The sequence below is a fragment of the Paralichthys olivaceus genome, chromosome 3 (genome assembly GCF_024713975.1).
Source record: "Paralichthys olivaceus isolate ysfri-2021 chromosome 3, ASM2471397v2, whole genome shotgun sequence".
In the NCBI taxonomy this organism is placed as follows: Eukaryota; Metazoa; Chordata; class Actinopteri; order Pleuronectiformes; family Paralichthyidae; genus Paralichthys; species Paralichthys olivaceus.
The window spans coordinates 22,897,063-22,924,513 of NC_091095.1; the positions used below are offsets into that span (position 1 = coordinate 22,897,063).

At 39.3% G+C, this 27,451-nt stretch overlaps 1 protein-coding gene and 1 long non-coding RNA gene across 3 annotated transcripts; one reads left to right on the plus strand and one right to left on the minus strand.

Moving 5' to 3' along the window:
* On the minus strand, positions 1 to 27,451 carry znf644b (zinc finger protein 644b). 2 transcript variants are annotated; one of them, XM_020080558.2, is made up of 8 exons: positions 26,804 to 27,451; positions 25,479 to 25,556; positions 22,570 to 22,616; positions 8,390 to 11,095; positions 6,828 to 7,385; positions 4,898 to 5,020; positions 4,514 to 4,610; positions 1 to 2,148 (listed from the first exon to the last, which is right to left on the minus strand). In XM_020080558.2, exons 4-8 carry the CDS (start codon positions 11,079 to 11,081, stop codon positions 1,989 to 1,991), a joined length of 3,630 nt encoding a protein of 1,209 aa, XP_019936117.2. In that variant the 5' UTR covers positions 11,082 to 11,095; positions 22,570 to 22,616; positions 25,479 to 25,556; positions 26,804 to 27,451; the 3' UTR covers positions 1 to 1,988. The 2 variants fall into 2 exon arrangements, with proteins under 2 accessions (XP_019936117.2, XP_069378631.1); XM_069522530.1 differs by lacking the exons at positions 22,570 to 22,616; positions 25,479 to 25,556; positions 26,804 to 27,451 and having other exon boundaries at positions 8,390 to 13,622.
* On the plus strand, positions 2,547 to 8,543 carry LOC138407255 (uncharacterized). The gene is made up of 3 exons (XR_011240683.1): positions 2,547 to 2,683; positions 3,537 to 3,632; positions 8,414 to 8,543. It is a non-coding gene; the product is annotated as an uncharacterized lncRNA (long non-coding RNA).

Consider the following 27,451-nt stretch of genomic DNA (forward strand, 5'->3'; position numbering starts at 1 on the left):
TCAAGGTGAACTGTTTATTATGTTACATACAAATATAGTCTAACAACTTGTAATGATACAAATAAGTGCACCTTATTTAAGGGAGATCTTCATAACTACAAATTAAAAATATCAAGCATAACAAACTTAAAATTTCAAGGAAGAACACTTCAATAGATAAATATATTTTATGACTCCTGGTCATAAAAGCTGATTAAATATTTCTTTAAATAAATTTAATTTCATTCCAGTTCTTATATTAGATAAACCTTTGCTATGTGAAACAGATATTGCTGAAAGCACTATCTACCTTGTATATTTTTCTATGGTGCTACTCTATAAACTCAGCTCATTAGGAACACCTAGCTAAAACTAATTTAGTCTAAAACACAGTCCTTAAATTAACCCTCCTTCACGAAGGCTGTAATGTTCAGTGTGTGTTGCAACTGTTAAAGAGTCGCTGATTCAAGCGTATATGCTCATTTTGGTGAGTTGTATTAGTCTATGCTCATTCCAATGTGGTGGACACCTGTCAACAACTCAGTTCAACAGAACACAAATTGCATCCTCTAAAATGATCATTCGGTTGAATCACTATCTAAAACAGAAATGAAACATAACCTATAAATTAGACATGCCTAATAAACAGATAATTTAGTTTATATATCGATGATTTTCTTCCTTGTATTGTTTTAGCCAAAAGCTATGACGAAAGCAGACTAGATTCAGTATAAGGACAAACTGTGTATGATGTGCACATAAAATTAAACAAAATTAAAGAACATATAAAAGACAAAGTGCTTTCTTCCCCATAGATCTGTGCAGTGGAACAGTGGAAATGTAGAAAACGAGGGGGGAAAACTAGGACATGTTCTGAAGTGCAGTTCAGAACAGTATTCCATCTGTGTGCTTCAGACTCAAGCTGCTTTTTTCTGTCTGAAAGTATGGACCTGTTTCTGCTTACAAGTAAAATAAGCACAAAGTTGCAGAGTTATGATAAGTCTGGAGAACCAGGTATGGACAAGTGTTCAGGGCCAGAGGTGTTATGATTGCTCATTAAATATATTTCTTGTTAGTATAATGAATTATTTCAATAATTCCAACATCAAAGCCTTCAGAAAAACAGAGCTTCCACTATCAAAAAATTCCAATATGTATATAAAATCATAATGTCTACATAATTTAAAAGTTTCCTTATTGCTACAAAGTTGTTGCATTACATATCAGAGCTATGATGAAAGCCAGGTTTCAGAAATTACACTGATGGTGGTAGGTTAAGCAGAAGAACAAACAATGGCAGAATAAGCTGTCTCAACACAATGCAGCATGTTCAATGTCTCTTTGATTAAAAGGGATTCTTTCTGATTCGAGCTCCGAGAGGTGAAATCCTACAAAACATCAGCACACGAATGACAGCCCGGTGTACACTGCTTAAAAAGTTTTATGTTAATGTTGGGCCTAAAAGAAAATGAGATATGAACTGCATTGCAAAGCTTCAGTGTTTATATCCAATATAACAGTGGCAACACTCTTTTTAACTTTTGTCCTAATAGCAAAACATTTGATATAAAGTCATATATTTAAGAAGAAAAAGATTTCTACAATGTTGTTCTAGAATGATTTCCTAGAATGTTACAAGAAAGTTGGATGTTTTAAAGTTTATAATGATAATGTTTTCCTACCTTAACAAAATGTTTTATATAATATATATATATATATATAAATAATGGCACTTGCAGACCAGCTTGTTATTGCTCATGTTGACATGCCGTGGTTTCTGCCAGTTGTAGAAGTTGTATTAGCTAAGTGTATAAGGCAAAATACTTTATTAAAACTTTTTACAAATATGTTCAGTATTATTCATATATACCATTATTAGGTAGTCCAGATAAATAATTAATCATAATATATTTCAATAAGGAGTTGCACATTAATCTATAACAATGAGTAATATAAATACTGTGCAAACTTTTGGGCATTCCATACAATCCTACTCAAAATCTGGGTACTCATGACGCATGCTCATTTGTATTTTGTGACCCATACCCCAAAACCTCCACCATCCCCATCCCTGAGCGGGGCACACTGTTTTGCAGAAGGTGTCTCTGTAAATGCTTGATCCAATCCTCCTGGATAGACAGGGGACCCTGGAAGATGAGGTCACAGAATCTGCAAAGGTAAAGTAAGAGAAAAACAGTTTCTTAATGCACAAGTATTGTCTTCCAGAGAAAAATGTGTTTATCTGTTGTATCAACATCTCTGCACTACCCAATTACGTATGTTTCACATGTACATGATGTAACCCAGGTTATGAGATGTGAACTGCAACCTATTAAGTTAAAACCAGAGTATTAGTCAGAAAAGGGGTTATTTGGCATCTGGGCAACACAGTATAACCTGAAGAAGAGGAGCTGTTATCTAAAGATCATAATGTCTTTCACTGTCAAGCCAACTGAGTGGTCTTTGAAGTGGCTTTAGACTTGAGTAGTAGTAGTACACTTTAGTAGTTGTTCTAAAAAAACCCGACAACACTGCAATGTGTAAGGAGCTTTTGAGACATTTCCGATATTCCATGTGACAAAATTTGAGGTGAATATGAGGAACAAAATCAGGGAGAGGATCAACACAATGGCTGTTTCCCAGGTTGAAATGCGATACCTTTTAGCAAGGGAGTACCTTTCATCGTGTATGAGAAGACAAGCTGGTATGTCCTTCAGAGAAAGTCTGTTAAAGCCAAACATGTTAAGACAGTAGGATGTGGCCATAACTTAAATCTTCTCCCTCTCACAAGAGTGAGGCCAGGGTGAGACAGTGAATGTGGTGGTGTAGTGTTTTTGGTTCACTCAGGGTGACAGGAGGTTGGCCCTGAACCAAAGGTGGCTGATCAGGAGATGGAACAGCACCTGTTTTCAAAGAATTCATTGATAGAGACCCCATAGGGGTATTTGCTCCTGCCCCTTATGTGAGATGTGGCCAGACTGATACAAAAGGACCTGTAGGCCGGTTGCAGGGGGTGGTGGTGATGGAAGAAAGGTCAAAGACCAAGAAGGGTTTTAGTCAGGGCAATTTAGGGCACTCTTACAAGCAACCCAAAACAATTAGGACGGGGTAAGCAGAAGAGGAAAGCCTGGTGTCAACCTATGAAACATGGAAGTCAATTTCCAAAGCCCGCAATCCTAGGGTATTGCACTACAGACCTATTTCTTAATCGCCAAAGATCGTGTTTGTGGCTAACTCAGAAATTAGTGCTTCAGTGTTTGAAAAGCAGACAATCAAGTAGGTGCATCATAGTAAAAAGCAATCGAGATTTTAAAACAACTCTGACAATAACCATGTGCATGATCAGACCTGTGTTTATCTGTGTCAGCAGATTGGAAGCACTTATGTCCACATTCTAAATGAGCAAAGAGAGGGTCCTTCTCAGTGACCACATTTCTTGGAGCTTGTTGATCCCAAACTGTGATTTGTCACTTCAGAATACTTTTTCAGAATTCATGTTGTGTGTCATATTGACTGTTCAGTTTACTGTCACATACATTATGCTTCCTTTTCCCCAGTGACTCTGGAACAGGTTTTGACCAAGCTGTTAGCCAAGGGGCAACCATAGGAAGTGGAGGAGATACTCCTACAACTACGTTCATCTACTTACACAGGTAGTAGGAGCTTTTGGTTTGAGTTGGGGCTTCGGTTTCAGTGCAACCCTGGAATAGGTTCTCAACAAGGTGATGGCACTTGCCATAAGTGTAATGTAGTTCTCTCAGGCACTCGCTGTCAATTGTAACAAATTAAAGTCTGCGTGACGGTGGCAGTCCTGTGACAGACTTATCCTGTACTGAGATACAGCTAATCTGACTTCCTCTATTCCATACACAAGTTAGTTGTTTGAGTCCAAGCTTGTGGGCCGTCTCTTATCAGAGGCATGGCTTTCCTACTGGATTAAGTACGATGTGGCATTGGACGCAAGACAAATGCAATATTGCTTGTGTTGCTCATCAGTGGAGGTCCTGTTATAGCTAAACTGTTTTTGACTAGTGGGCTGTTGTAAGCCTGATCATACTTTACTATGGACACAGATATGGACAAACTTACATGCAGATATGCACACACACGCATTGGGGATCTGCATAAACAGGCAACTTCCACACGTGCAGACTACACAATTATACATGATGCTGACTATTTGTTTGTTGTATTTCACTGCATGGGCTTTCCTAGCATAAGCACTGTCTTTACCTGAAGTGCATATATTCCATGATGTCAAAACATTTAGGCTGCAAATGGAAAACTGCAAAAGGGTCCACATGGATTTTCCCAGATGTGGGCAGGTGATAAAGTTAACATCCTGTGGACCCTTGCCACCATGCAGACACAGAAACGATATATATATGCTCTTCCAGATCAACCCGTGTACTGGGAGGCTGGTGAGATACTAGTCCTGTAACTATTTATGAAATCGATAACTTGGTAGATCTTCCTCACTTTAGTCTCCACTCAGAGAAGTTGCTTTACATATATAACCTTCCACTCTATGTACCTGCAGGTGAGTGTGTATATCTGAGCATTCAAGCAGGGTAAAATCTTCTTTTTTAACCCAGGCCTTGGTCTTGGCTTCTTCTGTTTATAATCATAGCCTAAAATACAAAACATGACACTGTGTTATTAACATATTATGTTATTACTGCCAAAATATAAATACATAATCCCAAATCCCAAATTATATTCCGGTCAACATAAAATCCTTCATGAAGTTATTAAGTATGTTGGGGTGACAAGCTAATTCATAAAACAACTACCAATACAGCATTCATTGTAAACATTCTATGCAGATCTACGATCATCTTTTATACACTTAAACCACAATTTTGAACAGAGGACAGGAAACACATATAACCACATTTTGCCTTTATCAGAAATCTACCTGGTTCTTCAAAAACAGCAATCCTCTTCCTGCATGCAAAGGCTTGAAGATGACCAGACAGAGTGACAGCAGCAGGGAGGCTGCTGTTACACTGACTACAAATCTTATTTGAATCACATTCTCCTGAAAGACAGAACAATGAAAAGCTACATTTATCTCAGATAGGACAAGATAAAATGGATCAAAACATCTTCCCATTAGCTTAATTTGTATGCTTTAATGGAAATATTGATTGGACGGCGTTCATTTCGAAACAGTTTATCTTACACTTGTGCCTAATGGTTTAGGATGATCAAAAGTTAGATTGCATTATGGAGAACAGCACTGTGGGGTAGTGTTTGAGTTCATGCAGTAATTTTATTATCAACCAAAACTGTTAATCCCAGTGTGGTCTCGAGTCTTCTTTCACCTGCTTTCATTTCAAACATCAGATTTGCACTTTCCTGTTTGAAAAGTGTTACTGTTAAAGTTTAACACAATCTTATGTCTTCAGGGAGACTAGTGTCACATACAGCACCTCATGAGAGTCACAACCCCCCCCCCCCCCGACACACACACAGGTCTGTTATTCCTATATGACAGAAAACTGATACTGCTGCCTGATAATAAATCAGAACTGTGATTTTTAAGTAATGATCCTAAAATTAATTATTATTCAAATTGACTTACAGTCATGATACAGTGTGAACAACTCGATAATGAAAATGTGTTGTCATTAACAGCTTAATGTTAGACTAATGTTGCATTCAAAATTCAGTTTTCTCTCCCAGTGCCTGACTGAAAGTTTGATTTGGATATAGATTAATCGAAATTGTGCAAACATGGATGATGAGCTTCCAACTCAACATCAAGAGCATCCTCATGATTTTTTAATATCAACTTCAAAAACGCGTTGGTGACAATTAATCTAAAATGTGTGGTTTTTTCCACAAATCAAAAAATGATGAGCTATTGTTTAAGCTGCTGCTTCTTCCTGCAGTGCAAAGGTTTCTGGACTGAGATACTGTGAATAAATAGACATAAAATATTGATTAAACAAACACTATTCCCTCTGCAATACATAGTGTGCACTACAATCTAACAAAGCTGAAATTGGTCCCTCACTGTTAATAATGAAAAAAAAAAAATTCTACCTGCCCTTATCTTTGCATTTGTAAGATCAGTGGTAAAACATTTTAGTTTTCTAGACTCGTGTCCCAAAAATAGTGTTGTTGACTCAAACGCATAACATATGCTGGACCTGCCACAATTCAAACTAAGCACCAGAGATGAGAAATTAATATTATGGCATTAAATAACTTTAATATAACTGCTGCAGTTAAAGATTTAACGTCCCATCAAGCAGTGCAGACATTAAGAACAACTGTTGTGATCATATCCTGAGGGCTCACATGCACTTTCCTGTTAATTTGATTAACCTGAATTAAAATGTTAATGAGTATTTGTCTCTTTTAAACACCCAAAATATGCAGCATTTAAAATACAACTACAATGAGAGAAAGGGGTTTAATAAAGATGTTAAGGGGGATATTATACATACACAGTGCTACAATATTTAAGTAGTATTCCAAATCCAAAAGCAAATAAGAAGCACCCAGAACCAAAGGCCCATATTATTTGAGAGGTATGGGTGCATTTGTTAAGAATTAAAAGTGGTAAATATCTTAATGACTTACACATTACACAGGTAGATAGAACCAAAATCATGTTTGGCATACTTCTATAGAAAAAACAAACCTATTATTACATTGAGTAGTTATGCTCAAATATACCACTCATCATATTCCAATTGTGTAAGATTCATTTGCTACTTTACTTCTTTGATTGCAGGGAACTTGCCTGATCTGTATAGTACTACTGATATACTACACCATGCAAAACCTGCTCAACCATGAAATTGCTGTCATGCTCAAAGTATAGGACTCCATACCATGAGTCCAGCTTGTCTCCTCCTTGTAATCTTTGGTCATACTACAGAGCTTCCTGGCACCAAAGACCTCCTGGTTTCTTGCTGTAAATTCCATACTTCCCTGTCTTGTCTTGAGCAGTTCAACTAAAGTGCTTGAGGAGGCCTGAATGCCTCTTTGCATTTCTGTCTGGGGCTCCTTCCTCTCTGGAAAGGCTTTTGCTTCTTGTTTTGGTACAAATCCATCCCCTGCGGCATGTGGACGCTTTATCTCATACTTGATCTTCACTGGTAGTGCAGTACGCATCAAGACCAGGCGGCTGCTGCTGCTGATGAACTTCGGAGAAGCTGAGGGTCCTGGGGAGATCTGGCCCTTGTTGAGGACCCGGAGTATGTTCTGATGTTCCTTTTTGTCCTGTAGCAGATCATTCAGGATGCCCAGTGGGGACTTACTGGTGCTGGTAACACATCGACCTATTCGTTTAAGGTGTCCCCTCACATGGTTGGAGAGGCCAGTCTTAGTGTCAAACCAACTCCAGCACAGCGGACATGTGTGCTCTCCCTGGGTTTCTGCCTTAATAGCTGCATTATAAAATACAATTTGTCACAGTGATTGAAATGAAACATCAAAACACCAAGCTATAGTGTGTAAAGCAGTATTAATTATTTTTGGATTTGTTGCATTGCAGAAGCTTTCCTTTACAGCATCATGTAATAAAACCTAGTAAGCTCCCATTTGCAACTCTGAAATAGAAGCATTAAGACTTTGGTCTTATGTAGCGTGGAAATACAACAAAGTAGATGAGCTAGCTTTTTTTTAATACCACAAAATAATCCAATGTCAAATGCTCCTTAGCTTTGGATGTGATACTGGTTCGTTGTCGTTAATGTGCGAATATGCTGCCCTGGTAGCATGCTACTTTCAACTTTAAAATGAACGTTTAAACTATTCTATCCCTAAATTAGTGTTGTTGTTTTTTATCTCCACCAAGAGGTTGTTTAATTCCTGTTAGTCTGTCAGGATTACACAAACACTACTCAACCAATCTTTCTTGAACCTTCTTGGTGGCTGGGACAATATACACATTGAATTTTGGAGCAGGTCCGATTAAGGAGGTGGAATCAGGATAATAATTTTTTCAGTTTCTTTAACATTACGAAATAATGATTTTTTTTTCTCAAGAAATTATGCAAGATCAGGGGAAGAAAAACAGGCATTTGCAGAGTGTTATGATCTATGGACAGGGGAAACTTGGTAAGCATCCAGATAATGATCTGAATGCATCTCTCATTTCAATACATGTATATGCAAAATTGTGATTAACTGGCAAATCAGCCTTGGCAGGTATACCTCATACCTCACACCTCTCTGAGTGCCCCTCTAGCTGGGCTACTCTTTAGATGAGTATTACTCTTCCTGCACTTTTTTGCAGGTTTAAGGGCCTGCAATATACACTTAGGTTGTAAGATAATGATAATGATAATAAGATATGACTGAACAGTTGCTGTTTGGGGACAAAAGGCCATTTACATCCCCATTGTTATAAACAAATAACTATTGTCCCGAGAATAATTAAAACTCATACCTTTTCTCATTTTCCTCACACCAGTATGGATCCTCCTGCGAGTCTGTGGCTGATGGTCCCGCAGCGCTACTTGCTCTGGTGAAACCATGTGCCGAGCATCATAGCTCAAGCCAGCTCGATGAAGATGCCCTCGCACATGATTGGACAGACCCACTCCAGACTGAAACATGGCGGGGCAGTATGGACAGGGCCTGTGTTCTACCACTTGCGAGGGGAAAACATCAAACCCATCACTCTCAGACGTGCGAGGTGATCCTGAGGAATCATCACACACAGCTTCGATATACTCCTCCTTGATTATGAGCTGCTCTATGTCACTGCAGTCTTCATCTCCATCACCTTCATCCTTGAGGATATGGGGGCTTTGGTCTTTAGCTGAAAACCTCTGCCTCTTTTTGAAATACTTCCGAGCATACGGGTTCCTTTCATTCTCAGTGCTTTCCAAGAAGCTGCCTGTAGCTTTGCTGGTGTCATCACAGAAGTTATGGCCGCCCTCACAGCCCTCCTCCAACTCCCTAACTGCAGAATGTTTCTTATGCCTCTGGCTAAGCCTTGGCAATATACTACCATTCATTTTGTCAATAGTGTTATGCTTAGGTGTTGACATTTTTCTCATTGATGGAGAATTTTGGTTTGCTTGCTTGCTTGGTAAGCTCCTGCTTTCCGGGTCGCTCTTGCTACCCTCAAAGAACATCTGGTCTAATTTAAGATTTCTAGCTGACAGTAAAAAATCAGCAGTTGCAGGACAGTTTGCCTGCTTTGAGCTGCCAAATGCCCTGCGGCCATTTTGTTCAGCATCTTCTTCCACACAGGTGAGATCAGTTGCCACATCTAATTTACCTGCTGGTTGCAGGAGTAATTTTCCATGTTTGCTGATCCTCCACAAAGACGGTGACAGTTTGTTTTTGGTGCAGCGAACATGCCACTTGAACTGAGGAGAACTTTTGTCAGTAGATTTCTTAACGTAAATGTCCTTTTTTCCAGTGGAACAATGGGTGGAATGGGCAGTTTCTCCAAAGGCAGATTTGAACAGATTTGCTTTACACGCAGCAATTCTGGACTTGTCATCCAGAATGCGTGATCGCAGGTTCTCCATCTTAGAATGTCTTTCTGACTCTACTTTGTCTCTGCTGGTGAAAAACCCCATTTTACACTGAAACTGAACATGGTCTGCTTCCTCTGCATCATTAGTATGAGTCATTTTCCGGCACTGAGGCCGGTGTGTGTTGAGGTGTGCGACATGTAGGTGCAGTTCGAGTGCCTGCTGAGTGAGTGTAATGTAGTTACACTCCTCACAAAAGTAGTAGTGCTTCAGATTATCGCCTGCTTTGGCGTGCTGGACAAAGATTTTCTGGCAATTACAACCGAATACACAGTGAGAGCACTGCACTGTGGTGCCTCTGTCTTCAAATTCTGGATTTTTGAGACCTTTGATTTCCTCCCTAAGTTTTTCCAGCCTGTCTTGGTGAATAATGATGTGCTTCATGAGGGAGTTGCTATCACAGAACAAACGCCCACACTCCCTGCATATAAAGGCCTGTGAAACATTCTCACTCTTCACCTGATTATGCTTGCCTAAATGATACATCATATGTCTATGGAAATGTCTTTTTTCCATGAAATTAACATTGCATATTGTGCATGAGAAGAAGAATGGATCTTGTTCAAGTTGCTCTGCTTTCAACTGTTCCACTTTTTGATGAAAACTGTCTTCATCTTCAGGGTCATTTTCCTCATTAGAGCCTTCCTGTGCTACACCAGAAATACGCTGCTCAGACTCTAACACTCTGTTCCTTGACAGATCTCTGAAAGGTATGACAGAATATTTAATACCTGATTGTGTATCCAAAGAATCACCTTTGTTGGCAATGTCAACATATTCAACATCATTACCAGGGCGGGGAAGTCTGTACGAGTGATTTAAACTGTTGTTGACCTTTTCTGGGGAGCCTGCCATGGTTTTTACATGTGTAGTGTGCTGCTTTTCTCTTTGGTGCTTCACTCTGGTCTCAAGCCTTCTGCCACTGTGCAAGAAGCACTCTGTTGTTGGATCCCATCTGATTACTTCAAAATCACCATTATCATCAGAGGAGCTTTGTGACCATTCAGCACTGTGTCGAGATCCCGCTTCTATTGTCTGTTTTATCCGAGGTTTGCTAATGGGCATTTGCTCTGCACTGTCACCTGACAGTGTGGAATAGGCCAGTTTAGACTCATTCTCCTCCAAGTGAGACAGTGGCGTGTTGACACCTGGCTGTGTGGCCAGTGTTTTTACAGCGGGCCCCGCTGTGTTCTTCCAAGCGTCTGATTGAAGCTCACTAGGTGGTGGTAACACCTCGGGGCTCGTGTCCTTCTCCACTTGCCACACGGCATCCAGGACATTGTTGGATAAAACAGTGCCTTTGTTCAGGACACAGTGTACCTCTGAGGTGGGGTGTGAACCAGGTCCATTAACAAGTGCTCCTGAAGGCAATGAATTGCCTGCATGGGGAACAGCGGGGACACTGCTGTATACAAATGGATTCGGCTGGGTTCCATTTAAAGGGTTTTCGTGCTCCTCTGAGGACAGACCTGCAGCATTGTTTTTCAGACAGAATGTGTGACTCTGCAGTGGCTCCTGAGTATGACCCAGGGTGTCAGACACTATTTCCACCTCTTTGTCCTCTTGTGCATTTTGCTTCATATCAGACATAGTAGCATTAATTTCTGAAATACAAAGAATATCACAAAATTATTACAAGCTCGCCATTTTTGTAATAATTTCAAGCTGGCTTAGCATATTTTCCTTCATTGAATGCAGTATTCAATCATCTGAGAACAATTTTGAAAAAGGAAAAGTGTAGAAAATAAAACACTGATGCACAACAGGTAAAATCTAGTTCTTATTCACAATGACAAAATGGTTATGTTAAAAATCAGTTTTTTTCAGGGGTATTCCCACTGCTCCGTGAAATGAGAGCGGTATTATTCTGTGGCGCATTATGATTTTCCAACACCCTCTTTTGTCACCACTATTCACAACAAACCCTGCTGTTAGCCCTGAATACCCTGGTGAGGATGCTTAATTATGTGAGCGTACCTCCGGGATGCAACCTTCCTGCCTCTCCACCTAAAGTTCTCAGTCGTCTGCTAAAATTGACCAATTTCCATGGGAACAAAGTACACCTCCAATGAGATCACATTGCGTCTTATCACTCTGTGATGGTGCCAACACAGATCCCAGCATGAGACTGTTGTTACTTGGATCCTGACAAATTGGCAGGCACACAATCTGTCTAAAACACAAACACAGACTTAAACAAAGAAAACATGCACCTTTGCACACACACATTGGCAGACTAATTATTATTATTTGTTTAATTTCATATTTATTTGGACAAACTTAAAAAAATATATATTTTGAGTGATTAAATAGGATTACATTCATCATACAGTTCAGCATGTGAATAATAAATCTTGATTGCACTGCTGTCCAAAGCTGTTCTAGTGTAAAATGTATGCTCAGTGGATTTGACATCCAGGGCTGGTCTCTCTCTACAGGAAGTTGCGTTGCTAACGAAGTGTTAAATTCAGTGCTAATGAGTGGCTTCACTGTTACCACCTCTGAGGTAAAGCCTTCCAAGCTCCATATTATCTCCATCTGTTGTGGTGTTAAAGGTTGGAAGGGGGAACAGACGCTCTATATTTAAAGCGAACTTAACTGTTACCCAAAAACGGCAGGGTGGCAAAACCATCAAATAGCTTGGTTCAAAATGTGCAAGCCTTGTTAGCAGCCGACTCACACAACTCACTTCTATATATAATTAACAGAGAAATCTTTTAAAAATGTATTTGCTTCTATTTACTTAATTTAGTCCATGCTAAAGGCTGATTTTATCTTACCTGAAGATGTTTACAGGGATTATGAGCTTTCATACAGTTAAGCTGTACGCATGGTTCAATCTGCTGCATGCTTTTGCTAACCTTGTCTCCTATTTTGCCCAAGATGCCTTGTTTTCTAATGAGATTTAGGTGGAGCATCATCATTGATGTGTTCTGTGAGATAAACTAATTTATTTTCGTTTATGTACTGAGCAATTTTCTCAAATTTTTTTGTCATTCAGATCCTGAAGTTTCTTTTTTGTCTCTCATTTTTGAGAACAGGGATGACAATCATTGTAAAAGCTGTTTCTAACTTATCTGCCCAGGTTGAAAACAACCAGCACTCTATTTGGACTTGTGACAATAATCACAAAATTTTTTTTTCCTTAAACAACCAAAGAAAGATTCATTTGAATTAATTATATAATCAATTTGTTTTTATATAGAGCAATGAAGCCCAGTGCCATATAATAGTGCCTACAAAAGTAATAAGCCTGAACTGGACATAAGTTATTGCAGGGCTGGTGTATTAAATGGCATTAGATTGTAGAAGTGTACCTTATGAACTGGAAACTCTACAGTCATATGAATAAAAGCTTTGATATGTGCTTTACTAACAGCAAGAGATGAAATCCACTTGTATCGAGGAGTTAAAAACGATCTCCTGCAGCTCTGATAGGTGGTGGGTTGGGAGGCATGCCATGTACGCACATCAGTATGGCTCTGAGACGGAATCACAACCACAGCACATGTCATGCCCTATTCTCTTTCATCTTCCTGTTATTCTGCACTGTGAAAAATCGAATTCATGAAAACGCCATGACATTGCCAGAGTTAATTTATTTCAATAGGTAACTGTGTATGCTGTCATTTCAATATGACTTTCTTTAAGGCAATTTTTCAATAAAAGCAGGTGAGTCCATAACCTGCTTCCACCACAGGGACACTGAGTGAGTGCAGAGGTCACGCATTATTCTAAGACCTGTCAATATCATTTTAACATGATTAACATTTAAAGAATCATCTACGCTACAAGACTTTGTAAACAGATAATATTTGGATTTTGGACTGTTGGACAAAACAAGAAATTCGACTTGATCCCTGGGGCATTTTCCCTGATTTCTGACATTTTTACAGAATAACTGACATTTATCAGTTGGCCAATAAAATCTGCCAATATGGGTCTTTCAAGACATATTGGTATTAATGTGCATTTAAGTTTACATTTAAAAAGTATGTTTATTTTCCCAATTACATTTCTATATATTTGGTTGTATTTCTGTTTTCACAAATATATAGGCATTGTAGATATATATATCTAATATCTTGGTATATACCGATAATGGAGGATTATTTGTTATTTGCTAATATTGCAAACTCCCAACTAGTCGGGCTCTAAATATTATGAAATGAGAATAATCTACCCAGTGATCTGTGCTGAAACTAAAAGTCCTGTTGGCCATTAAATATGCTCTTTATTCATTGTGACTTTTTTTTATCTTAGTTGTTTAATGTCACAAACTGAAATACAAAAACTTTTCTTCTTGCACGACAACCAACTGATTGAGCAGGAAGAGTTTGGTGCTGTAGGCTTGTAAGGCTGTGACTGTCTAAGCAAATTTCTTCTTCCTGTTCAACTGAAGACCCGGGCTGGCAGCACTGTGGAGACTGCGCTAAAGACCAACTGGGACCAGTCAGCCAAACCATTTCAACTGCTGGAGCTGTCTGTATGGATCAGCAGCCAAACTCGTATTCCTCTGCCATCGCCTTTGCTGGAGAAATGTCTAAACAAGGGGGGGCCGGGGTCCCTCAAGTACTGCACTACACAACTTCCTCAGCTAATGGGATCTATTGATTTATTTGACACAATGTGAATTTATGAAGCTGCCTCTTTAGTGTGAGAGTATCAAAGCATGGCTCAAAACAAACAGACAGAGATTCAGCCTGACACTCCAGTAATCCCAAGGTGAGTATGTTCTCTCAGCAAAGGTGCCACAGTGAAAAAAACACACACATCTTTTCGTGCTATCTTAGCCCTGCAGTTACCCACAATATGAAAAAAGAAAGAAAAGCAGGAAGAAATGTGTCATTTCTTCAAATCTCGAATTACAAATCCCACTTTCCTACTCGCTAGTTAAGAACGTGAAATTTAAAAAAAACAACACCCATTCATAAAACAAATTTAATTTCTTAATTTTTCACAGGAGAAAATAATGAGAACGGCTTCACACAGTGTCTTTGTCTGGATTACATAGTCTTTTATCCCACTGAATTCTTGTCACCCAAAGGTCATTTCCATAATAATGGTCTCCATTCTCCCAAATGGGATTTTGGCTGTGATTATGTATGCCAGCGTCTTGTGCAGACACTATCAGCCCTGTCATCCTGAATTGCACAAATGTAATTACACAAAGCCTTTGATAACTAAACAATGTAATTTCATGCCTGAGTGAAAATATATGCTGGAGTTGTATGACTCAAATTACACACTAAAGGAAAATATATGAGTGCCAGAGGTGGCATGTTGCAAAGATGTGATACTCTTTATACTGAGAACAAATTAAACAACACGAATATCAGTGTGCATTCAAGTGATTCACAGGTAACATAAAGGAATAGTTTGACATTTTTGGGAAATACTCAGATGTGAAGAACGATACCACTCGTGAAATGTAAAGCTACAGCCAGCGGCCGGTTAGCTTGGCTTAGCATAAGGCTGAAAACTGGAAAAAATGCAAACCTGCATCTATTCTGCAAAAAACAACTATCCCATTTAAAATTGTGATTTAACTATGTTAGTATGGAAAATATATTTTTTAAGGGTATCCGCACTTGCACTTAATTGCCAAAATAAAAAAACCTCATTCAAAATCCCTTTGAAATGTATAATTTCACTAATGGCACAATACCTACTCAATGGTATGTTGTGTGGTCCTAAAAATAGATATTCTAATATTGTTCTTTATTTAATATTTCTGTTTTTAGTAGCCTTTAATAGAGAACATTTTAATGAGTTCTCAACCAGCCAACAGCAGAGTTAACAACCAGGAACTTCAGTAGTTTATTTATATTTAAACTTAGTTGAAACTCGTGTGATCATATTTATTAAAAGGTCACTATTTGTTATTTATAGGAGCTCACTAAATACTCACTATTTACAGCTTTAAGTAAAAATTAGATGACAGGTGCTGTTATGCTGGTAAGGATCCCCAAAGTAATTGTTGTTTGCCTCTGGTAAGAACACAGATTTTTGGATTCAATAGATGTTTATCATGTCTTAGAAAAGGTATACACCCCTGTTACACAGCCAGTTATTTCACCAAGTCCATTGAATTAAATGCTGAATGAGAAATTTGTGTTGCATTACAGAAGCTAGTGGAGCAGTCGTGACTTTAGGACGTCTCTTACTTTAAGGAAGTAGCTGTCAATAGCTTCACATAAAGACTGGATCCAGGGGTAAACAGCTAACATAGCTATGTCCAAACACAATCCACCTACCAGCAGCTGGGGAGGAGGATTCATTGCTTCTTGTTTCATACTAAAACAAAGGGTGGGCTTTACAAGTAGGTGCTTTTTTTGGTGCTAATCTCACATGCTGGCTCCAAGTTCATATTTAGTGGACTGATATGAGACTGGTATCAATGAACATTATCCTCAAATGTCACACTACTGCTTTAACTAGTCTCCATAGAAAATAATGTAACAAACAGTTCAAGGTTTACTTAGTCTGCATCTCACAAACCAAAAAAAGTCCTGTTCTATGGCCACGGTACAACACAAGCAAAGATAAGAAAAAAAAAATTGCCCACAGCAAACTTCTCCTTGCCCCCCTCTCCTGAAAAAGGGGAATGAGTGAAACGGCTGTGAAGGTAGATTTACTGATGAAAAAAGGTGAAGCGAGAACATTCGGAGTGATAAAAGGGGACAGGGAGCGAGTGACAGTTGGGTTAAGACAGAAGTCATGTTCAATAGCAGGTAGAAACATCAAACAGCGAGTTCACAGGAAACCCATGCAGCCATGTCTTGAAGGAGGATTTTCTGTTGTGTGGAGTAGATTATATCTGTTCAAGCTGCTGACACGGCCTCATTTGCTGCCCGTGGTGTTGGAGGGGGATTAAACGATATAAACTTTAAAGCTTTAAACAATACCTTTCAAAATTAAATGGATTAAGGGAGGGATGTCTGATAGGGATTTCCCAAGGCTTTGTTAGTTTTAAACTCTACTCCTTTTAAAAGGAGGGAAGGGGTAAAAAAAAAAAAAAAAACAGCAGTTAGAAATTTCTCAGGCATGTGACCGTTTTAATGAGGCTGCTCTCACATTGAGGAGGGCAGTGGGCACAAGAGGGCTGCCAAGCAGATGGCTCTCATAAACATCATATCTGCTCTGTTTAGATACATGACTTCTCATCCCCCAACACTGAGAGGAAAACAAACCCGACCATCACCACAAGCACTACCCACTTGCCCGCTTTTGGCAAGCTGTGCCGGCTCGTTGAAATGGCACATTTCCATTTCCCGCATTTCTCCTTCATAACAATATGCATGAGCTGCGCAATTGATATACATAACCTCTAATCTGTTATAAGTATGCAGAGAAGATGCAGTGATTGCGGTGGTGGGTATTTTTGTTTAGCGGCAGTTAGGATGTTGACTTTTATTAAATGTTATTATTACCATATAACTGAAAGTATATAAATACTAAGCAGGACAGAAGTAGTTGCTATGATTAGGCAGATGCTTTCCACTTCAGTTGAGATGGGAAAAAAAAGAAAATATATAAATAAATAACAAACTTTGCCGCAGACATGTGACCATTCACATGAAAGCAGTTGGTGTCAAACTGCTCTCCAAATTGAGGACAGGATCCACATTGCCGAGAAGACATCAGTGAGTTTAAGATACAGAGGCATGTCAAGCATTGCACGTATTAGTACGAAATCTCTCATTATCTTTCTTTAGAACATAATGTGAGTGCACCAAGGCAGGAACGAGAGGGGGGGAACGCAGGGAACAGGGGCCTCATAGTCACTAATGGCAACCAAAGTGAGTCCTCGCTAGTCACCTTGAATTCTATTATTAGATCAGGACAAACAACTCCAAGCAGAAACTGGATCAAGTGTCGTTGGCAGCATCTGATTGGGTTAAGAGACCAAGAAGTGGCTAAAATAAGCACCGCTACGATCTCATAGGGGTCAAAGAGGTGACATGAACTGCAGAGCCCGGAGTGAACGAGGAAACAAGCCTCTAAGGAGAAAATGCCGAAACTGTGGCTGTCAAGAGGTCATGAGGAATTCTGAGGCTAACAAAAGCCTATTTATTTAAGTCTATGAGAAGAAAGTGGACAGCTTGAGCGCAGTAGCCTTGACAGCAGTGGGAATCCCTTGTCATTTCCCAAGTTCCACACACGCACACACACACACACACACACACACACACTCACAGGCCCATGTAAGACGATTATTCAGTACTGCTTGTCAATTGTACCTTTTCAACCTGGATCAATGAGTCATCTTGCACCAGGGGCCTGTATCAGCGGCAGTCATTAACATGTGAGTGCCACTCTATCAGCTCCAGCTCCAAATAAATCAAAGGGTTGGCCACAGAAGAAAAGGGGCTAATATTTCCTCAATAACCCCAGAGAGACACCATGGAGGGATGCAAATTGCCTCCCAGGAGAGCCCGGGGAATGTGAAGGAGAAACTCGCTGGGAGGCAACGGGAAGCTAATGAGTATAATGGTAAATGTATACAAGGAGAGGGAGGAAAACCCTCTCTATTCATACCAATTAATACAATCTTATCAATGGAGGTGTACTGTAAAAAGGAGGACCCGTGTCTAACCCCCTGCCCTCCTCCCCGTTTCCACCTTGCAAGCGTCTGTATTATTCAACACGGGCCAGGCTACGGTCATTAGGCCTGTGGGAGGCTGGGCCAAGCCTGGGGAGTTAAGGAGATTTTAAAAACCACTCACTCCTCACATCAAAACAAATTGGGCCAAATCAAAGGGGCTCAAAAATGTCCTTTCTTCGAGGGGCGAAGGAGAGAACTGCCAGGGCTGCAAAAAGCCCCTTTTCTACAACGTCAATGTACAAACAGATGTAAAAATAAAAGATAGCAGAAGTCCAAGAAGTTTGGTCATGTAGTGCTGCATTTGCAGAAAAAGGATTACCAATAATCTTAATGAGGTGATAAGTTATATATATATATATATCAGTGGCAGTCATTAACATGTGAGTGCCACTCTATCATATCATATATATATATATGTGTGTGTGCTTAATTACTTATGAAATGATGGCAGTGATACCTTGAATTATGGTGCTTAGCAACTAACCTTTGAGATTTTTTTCCTATCATCTTATCTTATTAGCCAATTGTTTTGGAGTGCCAAAACAGGAACAAAAAATCCTAAAGATATACAGTATATGAACCTTTTTCATGAGCAGTTATTTTAGGAAAACAAGTTTCCTTTAAATGTAGTAAAACATACCACAATTAACCCTTAAATTAACCCTTTGGAATTTTCTTGTAAAGAAACAAAGTTTTGCTTTCATGCAACGTGCACAACAAAAACTAAAATGGAGCCCACACATTAAAACACTGCTCCACAGCACTACTAGTGGTCACAACCTCCACAGTGTTCCTTAAAGTTACCTCTGACTCTATAGGGCCTTTCCACTGAAGAAAAACTGAGCAGGATGTAGTTTAGGGAAGCATTTGCACTATCTGAAAGGGTAGTTCAGATCTGAAAGGGTAGTTCAAATGCTATTCCTTCTTTATATGTTTCAAAAGAATAAGAAATAGACAGAATGCCTCAAAGTATCATTTTGAAGGTCAGTTATTAGGGTGGAGAAATATACCTGACAGCAGCTGACTGGAGGAGGATTTGCCTCCTAGAGATCACCAAGGGGACCGAAAAGAAGGTTAATCACCATATAACTTTCTACATGTATAATCCTATACTCCAGATTTCGTTCAGCATGTCTGTAAAAGCCCTCTGTCAGCATAATTGCGCCTAACCTGTGCCCCGTGTGCTCAAATCTCTAAAATATCACATCCAACTCTGAGAATAAATGGGAAATTAATGAGGAAAGTGCTGAGCTCAACCTTAGACAGGTATCACAGACAGGGTTCGTTGTCTCACAGCTCATGAACAATAGAAGCTCACTAATCCGAAACCCTCAAAGACAGAGATTGTTTGGACTTGTGAAATGTTCAGGGGGATAAATACAAGATGAGATTAATTTGACATTCTTGCAGACTTGGGCACATCTACCTCAGACCTGAAGTATAACAGAAAGGTACAGATTGTTTTGACCTGCCTGGTAATTTGGATTTAAATTTAAATGTGCTGTTTGACAAATAAAACCACATTTACCTTAAAATAAAATTGTGCACTAGATTGTTTGATGAAAATTAGCACTGAATAACTGGTAATATAATAATGTTAATACTCATCTATATATTCTCTAACTCTGTTTATGTGTATATGGACATTTTTACCTCTGTACATTATTTACCAGGTTTCAATCTTGTTTATAAATGTTTTATAAATGGTGAGTTATTCTTTGTGTCCTTTATCCATCCCTTCTTTTATCATCTATTCATGGTAATGTGATCACACAGGCCACATTATCGGATGCTTCTCAATGTACCATCCGCAGAGTAAGGAGCTTGTGTATCAGTGATCATATTCTGCCCCTTAGTGGAGGAAATGATCCATAGCCCGAGTGAAACGGGATAACAAGAGGCTTGATCTGCAGAGGGGGAGCAGCAGGCTGGATTGTGAACATGTGCAGCTTCATCTCGTGCTTTATCCAGCCTTTGATGGACCAAAGATTTAAGTAGTCTGAGCCTGTTCCTGCATTGAAACAATTTCCTTGCCAGGCATTAATGGGTTGCCATTTAATTCACATGTGATCCCTTAACCGCAGGAAATTCATGTCTATGAACATGAGACACTACATGGAGTGTTCCAAAGAGTAGCCTGTACTTTAAAGGTGATTTTATCAAGCTTTTCAAATAATCAGGTTGCATCACGTGTCACAAAATCAGAGCTGGAGAATCATATACATCGAAAATATCCTTCTTAGCAGTGCTGCTGCTTAAATTAAGAGGGTAGAAGCTTCTTCATACACTGAATGTGTTAAATCTCATTTTAAAAGATGACAAATTACTAAATTAACTATAATTAAGAATTAACTATTAGAATTAAAAAACTCCCTCATAAAAAATATGGATTAAAGTATGGGAACTTTGTGAGATGAAACAAATAAGAAATGGATAATGATGTAAAGAACTGTAAGTACTTTAGTTATTTCATCCATTCCATGCAATCTATGCCATTCTGTTTTATTGGCATATATTGCATATTTAATTTCATGACATAAATGGTACTTGCAAGTTAAAATTGAGATTGGAACAATGTAAAAGACTCAAGTCAAAGTGAAGTATGCCTTAACAATTAACATTGTGTCACAAAACGGCAAAGGTTATATGTCAAATATACGTCTGTCAAGATAGAAAGATACTGTCAGAATCAAGTATTCACATCTGAGTAGATGGAACTGAGCAGATGTTTGGCAGTTTGCATTGATAGTTAAGGCAGAATATCCTACAGTACCAATTACAAACAAAAATTGAAAGTTGGAAATTGACTAGTAGAGAAAGACAGCTTCTTTTGGAAGCAAAGTCTATATTCTGGTCAGTTATTTAGAGAGGGACCAGTATGGGGTTGTCAATGAAGTTGGAGACAATAAAGCACAATAACTGTTCGGTGGGTATTTCACTATAAACAAGACAGAAGAACCTCCTGAATGGAAACACAAGCACAGAAGAACTCCAAACAACACCTGAGCCACTCACTTAATAATCCTGCCATGATGTTACAATTAAAATTCTTAAGATTTTAAGGAAATTAGACGAAGACAGCCACAGCGTAAACACTAGTTGCGTGTCAGTGACTCTGTTTCACACTGGAAAATAATCAACAGCCAGCTTGTCACTCCCTACAACCTGCCAAGCGTAGGAGTGGAGGCACTGACACATGTAACTGACATCTCAGATTTAATTTGACTGGTAATCACACCCAGCTATAGTTTCAGAGCATTTCACACATCTGAGCTACAGTTTCAGGTGTTAAGTCGGTAAGGAGCCATACAACTGTGCCTCTGAACGATAACACATCATCAGAGACGGTCACATTTTAGGGTTTCTGTTCTGCCATTATGATTATAATGGTGATAATAGAACAGGATTATTAGACACCATATAAAACATGCTTTCTTGATTTTCAAACTTAACACAACCAACACTCATTTTGAGCTCAGATTGTTTCATTTCAGTTCAGTGGATATTTAAATCAACTTATACATGGGCATCAGTTCACTGCATGTCACCTTCTTGGGATTCTTGTCTGAACCATAATGCATGAGCTAATAATATCACTTCTAATGAGACAATATTCTACTAATACCACCTCCATTTGACAAAGTGGATGAGAATAATCATGTGGTATGTTTCACAAGATAAAACAAGAGAAAGAACCACTACCTTACTAACAGTCGAGTTGCAGTTTACATTCATGTCTGTCCACACTGATATGATTTGACTTGACTTTGTTAAGCTTTGTTGTTCTTGTTCTGCTGTGTTTACTGTAATAGTCTCGAAGATTGATAATAGAGGCAAAGGGAAAGAGTCAAATGCCTTGTATTGTGTTCACATGTTTGAACAATAAAGCTGATTCTGATAGAACACAGAGTTGTGGCCAGGAAGGGAGACCTGCTTTATAAATGGATGTTGCTGCAAAAACTCTACAAATTCTAAAACTTCAGATATGTTGCAGCAAAGGAGATCTATACAATCATCACAGTTTCAATGCCAGCACCCAAGATTAGTATTAATATTTTAGTATTTGGTATTAACATGGTCACAATCTCTCTTTCTGTTCTTGGGTTATTGATGAATAATGGCAAGAAAGTGTTTTTGCAGAGTTTTAATGTCACAGTGAAGCCGACCTTTGACCTTTTGAATATAGAATGCCAGTAATTTATGATGTTTTCCTATGTTTATGAAATTTGGACATAATCAGCAAATGAATTCTTGAATTATGGCCAAAAACATATTTTGTGAGGTTGCAGTGACCTTTGAACATCAAATTCTAATCAGATCCTCATTGAGTCCAAGTGGAAGTTTGAATCAATTTTGAAAAAATATCCCTTCAGGCGTTCCTGAGATATCGTGTTCACAAGAATGGACAGATAATCCAAAACCATAATACCTGGCCACATAAAAAGAATCACTCTGTGCGGGGCTACATACCGGCGTGTATTGAAGAGCAGATTCCACCACATGATTCAAAAACACACCTGTAACAGAGACAAATAGTGAGTTCATGTTCTGAAACTTTGTTCATAAAGCTGATGAACGGCACACTAGATGCGAGACAACTCCAGTAAGATTCTTTGACTCCATCCGACACAACCTGCCTCAGGGAATCTGTACCTCCGATGTCAACCTTTGCTTTCTGATTCATAACTGAGAGCCGTTAACATTATTTTCCTGAACAACACACTCAAGGAAATACGGGTCGATCAGGGTCGGATTAAGTGCTGGAATGATTGACAAGCCTGTATCCCGTGTGTTCTGTTGGCATTGGCTTTACTTCTTAATTGTTTGGAGTCCCATGAAAACCACTGCTGCATGTGTACAAATAATAATGATAGTAACAAGTGCAAAAACTATAAATTATTTGAAGGCTTATAAAACCCAGATTGGAATACTTTTCGATTTAATGCAAGTGACAAAACAAAATATTACCATAGAACATTGTTATTACACCAAAGAAACAGTTTTTTTTCCTACACGTTGAAGTTACTTAGTTACAAGATATGTCAAACTCCCTGTAAGCACTCATATGAGCAAACTGCCAAACAAACATGAGTAATATGTTATTTTCTGTGGAGAACGCTGGAAACATATCATAACATATAAATCATTTTAATAAAAAATACAACAAAATTACAAAATACTACAAATTGTAAGTATGACTTTAAAGCTGATGCAACTGGTTTTTTCAAAGATACCAAACAATACATGACGGTAAACAACAATTTAGATAATCACTTTTGTTATGAACATCGAACCCGAACATTTGTGTATTGGAAAAGATATATGTATTTAATATGTATATAAAGGGGCAAATAGACAGAAAGGTAATTTTATTAATTGTTTAAGTCATATTTTAAGCAAAACTGTCCCAAATTCTGGGTTTGTCTTTTTTCTCTGTCCTATGCCACTGCAACCTGGGTTTTGGACAAATCAAGCATTTACTGATCATCTTGGCCTTTGTGAAATTTAGACAGTTGGATATTTTCTGACAGTTCAAAACAAAAAGGAAAAAACAAATGTTTAGTTGCAGCCCTTAAAGGGATTGACAGTTGTTTTTCACGTTGTTTGATGGAGAACAGAAAACTGATCAGTTTCACAAGAGAAATAACTGTGATAGTTATTAATTTCATGTTGATGCGATTCTATGAAAACATGGCGCCCTTATTTGCTCACCTCTGATATATGTGTGCAGACCTCGATGTTCTTGGTAGATCCACCTGATTACTAAAATATCTCCACTCTGCAGCTGTTCCTCAGCTGAGTTGCTAATTCAGGCCAGTACTCCCATTTAAGTAGTCCCAGGTGTCTCCATTTATAGCTGTGTAAGCAGCCAGCCAGGCCAAAGAGAGCACATAACTGTTTGCTATGCTGAGCATTCAGGGACTTCAGGCATCTTGGTTAAAATATTTGACCTTGTCAAGTGACATATAATCAATTTGTGGATAACATGCCTCAACCATCTGATTTATTTAGTCGAGCAGTTGACTCCTTTACTCCAGGTGGTATACTAATGCAGTAAAACCTACTTGGCTGTTAAGACGACACTGACTTCTTCCTATGGCCATCTAAGCTCGTCCTTACATACCTGCAGGGAGCGATGGACTTACTGATGAAGGTCTCCTCTTTGATTTTACAATACCTCAAATCCTGAGCTGATAACAACAAGGATATCATCCACACTCACTGCTCTGCAGTAGAAGCACTGCTGCATCCTAATTTTACCACATACACACTATGTTTGTTATCTCTGCTCTCAAGTCTTTTGTTTAATGACTGATAGTTGTCTCGGGAAACCACATACTCCAAAGAGCATAGAGAACAACAGCCTTGTGTTGTACTGGATGTCGATATAATCATTCTACAACATTAAGGGGAATTATGTCATGAATGGATGATGGATGGATAAAGCAACTTAGCCTCAGTGAAAATTAGTCATCACCAGTTCAGTGTTGTTTACCACAAGTAATGTTGTCAAATATCTATTGTAGTACAATGGAGTCATTATTTTTGACTTATTTGGGTACATTTTTGATTCAAATTTATTTTCACATATTTTTTCATACATCAAATATATACAAGGTAACCTGAATTGTTTAACACAGCCAAACTACAATTAAACAAGTGGCAATGATCCAGGTTCCAGCAGCTTGCGACTATTTAGATACCACATGCATTCATTTTTTGGCACATAGGATTTCCAACAATTGGTCCCTGCATTGTTTGTTTATTATGTATTTGTAGTCCTCTAGACTACTGCTGCATTCATATGATGTCAGCAAAACGGGACGAACTGAAAATGTTTGCTTTTGCTAGCTTGGGAGTATTCATGGATTATTTTAAGGTGGTTAGCAATAGTGCTAACCAAATAGTCAAACCACAGAATGGCAAAACACTGGGAGAGCCTTTGTCGATTTATGTTACCTGAAGGCTATCATGGTTTCTCCTGCAGACTTGGAAGGGGAGGGTGAGGTGAGGTGAGGAGGGGTATTAAGTTGGTTGTGATATGCAACCTCACAGCTAGATGTCACTAAATGCTACACACTGAACCTTTAATAATGGACTATTTTAATGTAACCGCCAGTTACGACACAAAATATTCTTGTGAAAATAAATTAAAATTTCCCAAACCCTCTATATTACTACTATTTTATAGCCAACGATATTCATTTAAATGTGTACGCAGACATTCAAATACAATGTAAAATGTACTACTAACAGGGAATGAGTAGAGACGCAGCTTCATTCAGATGGAGGGAGAATTATCTGATGTTTCCAGATTGTTTGAACTGATAAGAACAATAACAAAGTTGTTCACATTAACAGGTACAGTTAGTACTCACCCAAGCAGTGCTGGGAGCAGGTCTCACCAGGCAACCCATGCGTCAACACATGCATGGGTGTAGCGTAGATGTACAGTTCTACAAACATTACAAATAAAAACAGTTTGTTAGTAGAACTTCACTCCTAAATACTGCCTGAAGTAAAATTCAAATACTGCCTTTAGAACGTAGTGCTTGGAGACAGTGCTAACACACACCTATCGCCAAGAGAGGACGGGGGACGTGTCTGTGTGGCATACGAGGTGGTGGTTTCAGGGTTTACTATCAACATAAACCCTGTACACACCTGGTATTAACATGTGGTTTTTGTGATCCTATCATACAGGTGTGAATAGCAATCTTATCACGCCAGACCACATCCGGTCTGGGCCACGTGTCCACATCCTTTCAGCAATGTGAACGCAAATGTGGTCCAGGCCACGTTGAAGGACCACCTACTCAACTGACGTCCTCTGTTTAATTGGAATTACGTACACATACCTGCAATTTGCTCTGCCACGAATCGTCATCTATGTTATGTTGATTTCTTCTTATTCTCATGCTGCTTACTGCCATGCATGGCGCCTCTGCGAGTGTGTACTGTGTGTATTGTTATTATGTGTACAGCATGACAGATTTGAAAATAACCAAAGCTTTACAGACTCCCGCTCACAAGAGGTTGATGGTGGTGAGGGTACACCCACCTGTGACCTCTTCATCTTGGGACTCTATGTAATCCCTGGTCCCTGCGTGGTCCAGATTTGTAACACTAGGTGGCGTCCACGTTCAACCCCTACATGTCGATTTTTATAAATCTGCTCAAATGTGATATTAAAACCAGCATTAATGTTTATCGCTATCACACAGTCATATAATTGAAATCATAAAACAGATCTCAGTGAGCGGCATCTCTTTAAAACGGGTTTAGAAGCTCGTCATGTTCTGCTGTCCTTGCTCAGTCCAGCTGTCTGGAAACTGCACTTGGTTTCTAACAAACTTCCAACAACGTGGGTGTAATGACGTCATCCCAAGCCCACACTGCAGTCGCCTCACTCTCACAGCTGTCTACAAAGATCAGAGACCGTGTGCTTCTAAGAACAGAGCAGTCACAGAGGGAAGAAGTGCACTGAGCTTCACACGCACGAGAACTCAGCCTCCACGAGCTGCAGCACCAAACTTCACGCTGCATCCCGGACTCACTGCGAGTGAAAGTTAATGGAGGTGCACCTCTGACGTCACTGCAGTGTTTTCAACACATCGACCTCCGCCAGCGACGCTTCCCTGACTAATGACCGAGCCTGACTGCGACGTATCCCTGCGCACGCCGCACCGCGCACAACACCCACCTCAGGACGGAGAACAGCCACGACGTGAAGTTTGTGTTTTCTCCTCACACCTCCGCTTCAGCCTCCTCTCTGTGTCAGCCTGACGCCATCTTGCTTTAAAGCCGGGCAGGTTGCATCCTGGTCCGGAGGAGAGGGGATGTCCGCGGCGGAGGGAGACGCATGAGCATCACCCAATCTGCAGCGACCTTGTTTCCCTGTGGAGAAGCTACACTACAAAATGATTGTGACACGTGCAAACAGAGGGTTAAGCTGCTGTCGTTGAAGTTTGCACATGACTTTGATCTACATGCTGCATTACATGAGTTAAGTGAGGCAGGGATTGAATCCAATATAAAGTGGGTTAAAGAAAATGCAGATAAGTCAAATGGCTCATACTCTAACAAGAGTCCAACTGTCCCCTCACGTTCAATCACACACTCTTTCATCAAGATCTCACAAAAAATGAATGCAGTGTTAAAGACAAAGGGAAACAAATTCCTGGATCACCACATTTAAAACTTTGTGATGTCGATTTCTGCAGAATAGAGTGAACGCTGTTTCTTCTGAGATTTAATTCAATGCCTGCAGATGTAGACTCAACACATTCTGTAAATGAGATGTGACAATGAGCAAAGTAAAGAAGGAACATCAGTGAATTATACTTTGAAC

Excerpts from the sequence above, each read along its gene's own strand:
- znf644b (XM_020080558.2), bottom strand. The coding sequence starts at position 11,081 with ATGTCTGATATGAAGCAAAATGCACAAGAGGACAAAGAGGTGGAAATA. Across the intron at positions 4,611-4,897 it reads TGCTGTTTTTGAAGAACCAG|GCTATGATTATAAACAGAAG; the intron begins GTAGATTTCTGA and ends TTTGTATTTTAG. Across the intron at positions 2,149-4,513 it reads ATATACACACTCACCTGCAG|ATTCTGTGACCTCATCTTCC; the intron begins GTACATAGAGTG and ends TTACCTTTGCAG.